The sequence below is a fragment of the Limulus polyphemus genome, unplaced genomic scaffold (genome assembly GCF_000517525.1).
Source record: "Limulus polyphemus unplaced genomic scaffold, Limulus_polyphemus-2.1.2 Scaffold481, whole genome shotgun sequence".
Taxonomy (NCBI): Eukaryota; Metazoa; Arthropoda; class Merostomata; order Xiphosura; family Limulidae; genus Limulus; species Limulus polyphemus.
Window position 1 is genome coordinate 386,584 of NW_013666091.1, and position 6,714 is coordinate 393,297.

Genomic DNA, 6,714 nt, shown 5'->3' on the forward strand with positions numbered 1-6,714 from the left:
ACGTGGGGAAAAAAACACGCCTGATTTAAATGTCACACCTGAACGCTCACATCCTTTTAATTATGTTTGAAATTATGAACATTGCTCAACATCATGAAAATTAAACCTTATTTTCAATAAGCAATCCTGAAAAATATTTGGGGGTGCTTAACTTTTTCCAGGTGTATATAAGGAATTCAGGGATAAAACCAGTGATCTTTAATTAGATCTTCCTTCTTTTGTACAGTTAATTTTTATTATTATTATTATTATTATTATTATTATATGTTCTTTGATCTATCACACCAAAAACTTGGGATCTAATAAACCTTTACATTTATCAGAACAGAAATAGCTTACCCAACTGTAGGGTCCAGAGCTATATCTAATGGTGAGGAGAGATTGCGACTGATGATGATAGCATGACGGTTACCCCTGAGTTCCATAAGATCTATTTTCTGACCAAGTGCATCACATATGTAAAGCTTATTTGCCACCCAGTCTACAGCCAGGCAGACAGGACTCCAAGGAAATGGGACACTGAGTTCTCCAGACTGCTTCATATCACTAGCTCGTAACTTGTAGACCTATTGAATCAGGTTGTGCTTTTTAAATGCAAATCTTAAAAATTAACAAGTGATTCTTAAATAATGATAAGATATACACGTATAATGCTTTCTTTAAAATAAATTCCACCATAAGTTTTCTTTCACAGAATGCAAACTACCATTAATTATGAAGACTTTAACTTGTTAGCTGGAACTAGCAAAATTAAACTATAGTAATAATAGTAATAATGCAAGTAACCATATCTAGTGAGTAAACAAAATGGCATTATTTACAAATAAAAGAAATATAAATAATACATATATATGCTTCAAAATCCCAAGTTCTTGACATACTTTTATACAATAATCATATATTTGTTGCAGACAGCCATTTAGAAGTTGTAAAGTGGCAAAATTAGTGGAATATCAATGTTAAAATTTACCTTTCTAGTTTCTGTATCAGACCAAAAGATAAGACCTTTATTGTAATGGAAGTCTAATCCACTAGCTGCTGTGGTGTTAGTAATAATTTCCAGGTTCAACCCTTGTGCATCACTTCTGTATACAGCACTGTGATGTGTGAATAGTAGCCTCATCTGTGTACCTACGAAACAGGTATATGATGGACATTCAAATATTTACACATTAACATTGAAATAGCTGTGTTAGTTATCTCAATAAATCTGTGAAGATACAAAATTTTATTGAGTATGGGAATTTTCAATATCACAAAGAAAGCTTGGAAGTAAAATAAAAGAAAATATAATGACATTTTATCTAAAAAAAAAACAACATCAAACTGCTTACATTTTTGTTTTTAAATTCAAGTTAGTGTCAGTCTCATCTAAATGATGAGGCAGAGATGTACATGGTATCAATTAGTTTTTAGTTCCTAAGTTTTTCTTCTTTAAATCTAAACTAAAGGAATACATTATTACCCCAAAAACTGTGATTTCTGTATTAGTTATTAAACAACATATTAAAGGAACGAAAAACTCACTGTTCTCTGCACGACAGTGTCTAGGAGGAACAAGCTTGTATCCAGCTGCACATGAACATTCAAAACTACCAGGAATATTGACACAAAGTTGATCACAGTAACCCCACTGGGAACATTCGTCGAGATCTAAGAGATCGAAAACAATACATAACATAACCCATGTTTAAAGCTGCAAGGAATCTTAGTACTAACAGTCCACAGTACCCAATTAGGAATGTTCATCAAAATCTAATGATTACATGCTTGTATCACGAAGTGTTAGAACTAGATGTTCACGGTAAATAAAACTAAGAAAATTCATTAGAAGCTGTTGCATGAAGAGTATCTGAAATCAAAAAGAATTCTTGACTTTTGTTCCATTTCTAAAATCCCACGCAAAATTTCACTTACAAACAGCTAAACACAGCAACTATTCTACATTATGAAGAGTACACCAGATAAATTTCAGATTCACTGTTTACTCCCAATCATACTTTATTAGGAGCATGTTCTCCATTTGATATTACATTTTTATAACATGCTTTCAGATCTTCAAAAATAATAAGCAAATTTATACTGTGATTCTGAGTATTTATATCTTTCCTTCCTAATACTGTTTATTTGTTATTTTTGACAATGTTTAAGTGAAAAATTACAAATCAATGTTTATTCAATTACAGTGACATGAAGAATAACCAAAAAAAAGAATGTATTCAGAGATAACTCATGAACAACTTCTATACAGATGCAAATAACTAACATATTATACATTTTACATCAAATTAAACAAAGTAATTAATAAACCTGACTATACAACTTCTGTCATTTGGATTGACATTTTTTTTTTTCAGCAGCACTAATTAATTAATAAATCTTGCCTGTACAACTTCGTTTTTCATTTGGATCAACCTGCATTCCATTTTTCAGTAATACTCTCAACCAAATAATTAATAACCTTTACAACTTCTTCTGTCATTTGGATTGACTTGCATTCCATTTTTCAGTAATACTCTCGACCAATTAATTAATAACCTTTACCTTTATAGCTTTATCTGTCATTTGGATTGACTTGCATTCCAGTTTTAGTTACACTCTCCACCAAGTAATTAATAAGCCTTACCTATACAACTTCTTCTGTCACTTGGATTGACCTGCATTCCAGTTTTACAGTAACACTCTCCACCTTCTAAAGATGCCCGGCATCCATATTCACACGACAAGGAGGGACACAGGCTGGTTGCTATAGTAAGTACACATTTAATTAATATGAAATTCTCCAAGTTATAGAGATTTTTAAAAAAGCAACAAAATGTGGCAATTTCAAAGTTTCAGTCAAAGCATTTTTTAAACATCTTTGTTTAAATTGGAAACTAAAGATTATTTTAGTGTCTTCATTAGCTAACAAAAGGAAAAACATTACTTTTAAACTTATTTTCTTTCTCCTTATGTCTGCAATGAAAATTGATTATGTTAATAATAATAATAATAATAATTCAGTTGATTACTTAATTAGTTTGAAACTGTGACAATTATTTTTTTTTATAAGATGAAAATTACTAGATGTTTCAAAAATAGCTTAATAACTTAATGATGATGACTCTGAAATCAAATAGATATAAATTTCCATAAATAGCATGAACATAATAACAAACACCATTAAAGGTTTTAAAAAATACATTAATAACTTAATAATGAGAACTTTTAGAGCAAGTAGAAGCAGAATTTCGATACTAATATGAATATAATAATAATCTCTATGTATACACAACAGAAACTTACAGCATGCTTCTCTTTCATCAGCCCCATCATCACAGTCTTGAATCCCATCACAAAGTTTTCTTTTATCAATACACTTTTTCTCTGATAGGCACAAAAATTTTGTTTCGGCACAGGTAATCAAAGCTGCAACACAAATAGTTAATGATTAACTGAAATATTTTCATTTGTTTAAAGTTTATTAAAAATATCCCAAAATACAACAATATCAACAAACACCCATTAACTCTTCTATTCTTTTATTGCACACACATAAACACATAACATTCAGAAAAAGATTCCTTTCATAAAAAGATTCCTTTCATAAAAGACAATTAAAAATTAGATATATATATATATATATATATATATAACACTTCACACTCTTAATTCTTTACAAGCTCAAGCACTTAAATACTTTTCCCAAATAAATCAAAGAATTATTTGTTTAGATTTTTCTACCAAAGGTGACAAAGGGCTGTCTGCACATAGTCATTTCTAAATTTGAAATTATAGATTAAATGGAAAGCTAGACATAAACACTCACCACCTTGGCTTTTTGTGATACTCTTGTCTTACCAAATATTGCGAATTGACTGTTACTCTTACAGTGCACTAACAGCCCCAAAAGTTCAGAATACACTTTTACAGCAATGGACAAATGACCTAGAATCACGAACCCTCGGATTCACAGCTCAAGCAGGCTAACCACTTGGCCACACCAAGCCCAAAATTAAAGAATAAAAGGTTGGACTGATATTTACAACAAAAAATGGCAAAGGCAATCACACACAACTCATATTTTGACAGTAAAAAACTGATACCAGACATATTGTTACTCATATATGAGAACTTTATGTATTCTTATACCACTTGAAATAATAGACTATCTCAGACTATAACATTTTGAAGAGATAAGTGAAACTTTATTCCAATTATCCAACACCCTGTTCTGTTTCCATCCATTACTTTGTTCAAGATACTCTTAAGATGTTAAAAAAAATTTAGTGGTGAAGAAATTCAAAATGACAAATCAAACAAAATCTTGGTAAATTAATTCTGTTGCTAGATATATTGATCTTAATTCAATAATACAAGTTTAAAGTTAGCTATGAATACTACATTTTCTAAGGTTAACTACTTACTGCAGTTTTTTTCATCAGATTGATCTGTACAATCTGTATGTCCATCACAATGCCAGTTGGATGGTATACAAATGCCATTACTACACCTGAACTGATCACTGTGACATGCTGGAAAATCTGAGAAAAACACAACATACATTTAACAAATAATTTTCAGGAAATTAAAAAAAAAAACAATATATTACACTAAAGATACAGTAAAAATGCTTTTTTAATAGGAATTATTAGACTACACACAATTATGAAATAAACTTCAAGTAAAGGTTAAGTATCACAGAAAAATGATTTGAGTAGGGTAAATTTGTTTTTGAAGGGAGCCCCAGTTATCAGAGGAGCTTGTAAGAAACATCATTCAGAGAAAGTATTAATAAGGGAAGAAAAATGGTTAGTGAAGTACATATACATTTTAAAATTATATATAATGAAAGTGATATGTGTTAAAATGATTCAATTAATAAATATATGGTATTTATTGTATTAAATATTGTTACATGTTAACTATTCAGGTTCTAACTATGCTGTCTGGTTGATCACTGTAAAAGTCATGAAAATACTATCTCTAATGGCAACCATGTTAGTGGAAAGATGATAATCAAACTGAATTATTTTATCGTAGCAAGAATTTATATTACAATCAGTCTGTCTCAGATGTCGGTCATTTATAAAGTTAGTCTCAAGACTTGAGATTCAATCAAGCACTACCATAAAAATTTCATAAAGTACCGTGGTGGGTTGGAAGAAATTCAAAGTGGGCTTTGTTTAAGGGAAGCAATTGAGTTGCATGCATTTGTGCTTTCTTAAGATGAATATTCTCTTTCTAAATAATAAAACCAGTATTCTACTTTATGACCTTGAGAAAGTATGACCATACTTAATGAACTTTAACACTGAACCTGAAAAGAGTAACAAAGAAGTAGCTTTCTCTACATTGATGGACTGGTTAAGTTTTACAATTAATGCCAAGCAAACAATTATATAAAAATTGTTAAACCTTTCAATTATCAGATTAGATTCTCTAATTTCTAGATTATCTTTTTCGATATTTCAATATTCAACTTACCCAACTTTCCTTGTTTGCAATTGTCTTAAAAACAAATATATGATGTAAAATTAAGCACCTTCATACAATGGTCACTTGAAAGAAGTATTTGTATAGCACACTAACTAAAAGTATCCTGTCTAAAAACGTTTTTTTTTTTTTTTCAAATAACCATAAGTGAATCTTAAATGACAAAATTAAATTTGTTCCAGGTTATACCCACCACATTTCTGTTCATCAGAATTATCTCCACAGTCATCCCAGTGATCACATTTCTTGCTCAAATCTATACAGCTGGCACCATTAGCACATCGGAATTCATCCAAAACACACGCTGTTTCATCTAACCAAAAGAAAAAACTGGATATTACGCCTTACAAAAAATCCAAACCACACAAGTAGCACACAACACTTAAGTCAAGTTAAACTACCAAGGGATTAAAAATCACATTTTATATTGGTATCAATTAAACCTTAATACAATTTTTGAAATTACTATTATTAATTTTCTAACTTAATCTTTGGTAATACATTTACTTGCAAACTTATTACTATTTATGTTAAGTTGTTTTGTATTTTTTTTAAAGAAAATTTTGCAATCACCCATATAACATCAAACATAGCTGCTTAACCTGTTCTACACAAAGCAAGTCAACATACCTTAAGTTGGTCACAGAATTTCATGCCTGTCTACTGTACCAATAACATAACACAATGTAGGGACAACAAGGGACCTATTGGTCCATCTTGGCTGTCCAATCCTCTAAACCAAACTAAAACTATTAAATAAATAAATTAATAAAAAAAATCTTAAAGCCAGCACTTGTCATTCATATAGTTATCAAGCTTTCTCTTACACTCACTTAAATTTATTGCCTCTAGAATAACCTGTTCCAAATGCTAACCACCCTGTTAGAAAAATAAATCTGTCTTAGCTGAAGCTGACTGCTATCTTCCCAAGATTTACATTTGCCCATTGTCCTACTATTCTCACCATTAAGTATGAAAAAAAGATGGTGCACCAACACTATCAATTCCCTTTACAATCTTAAACAGCTCAATCAGATCCCATCTAACTCTTCTCTTTTCATGAGAAAAGAATTTCAGAGATCCTAACCTCTCCTCATGAGACAACCCCTCTATCCCAGGCACCATTCTGGTAACCCTTCTCTGAACTCTTTCCAACAATTCAATGTCCTTCCTAAGGTAAGGAGCCCAAGATTGAACACAGCATTCCAATTATAGCCTAACCAGTGACCTGTACAATGA

At 30.7% G+C, this 6,714-nt stretch overlaps 1 protein-coding gene across 2 annotated transcripts in view; it reads right to left on the minus strand.

The window, feature by feature from the left end:
• Positions 1-6,714, minus strand: part of LOC106458535 (low-density lipoprotein receptor-related protein 2-like) — a 178,518-nt gene that overhangs the window by 84,943 nt on the left and 86,861 nt on the right. For both annotated transcript variants that reach the window (XM_013918054.2, XM_022384774.1), the window contains exons 5-11: positions 5,669-5,788; positions 4,407-4,523; positions 3,286-3,408; positions 2,627-2,746; positions 1,528-1,653; positions 971-1,131; positions 340-566 (exon numbers count right to left, since the gene is read on the minus strand). In XM_013918054.2, the coding sequence (XP_013773508.1) occupies positions 340-566; positions 971-1,131; positions 1,528-1,653; positions 2,627-2,746; positions 3,286-3,408; positions 4,407-4,523; positions 5,669-5,788 (994 nt within the window). The remainder of the gene's footprint in view (positions 1-339; positions 567-970; positions 1,132-1,527; positions 1,654-2,626; positions 2,747-3,285; positions 3,409-4,406; positions 4,524-5,668; positions 5,789-6,714) is intronic.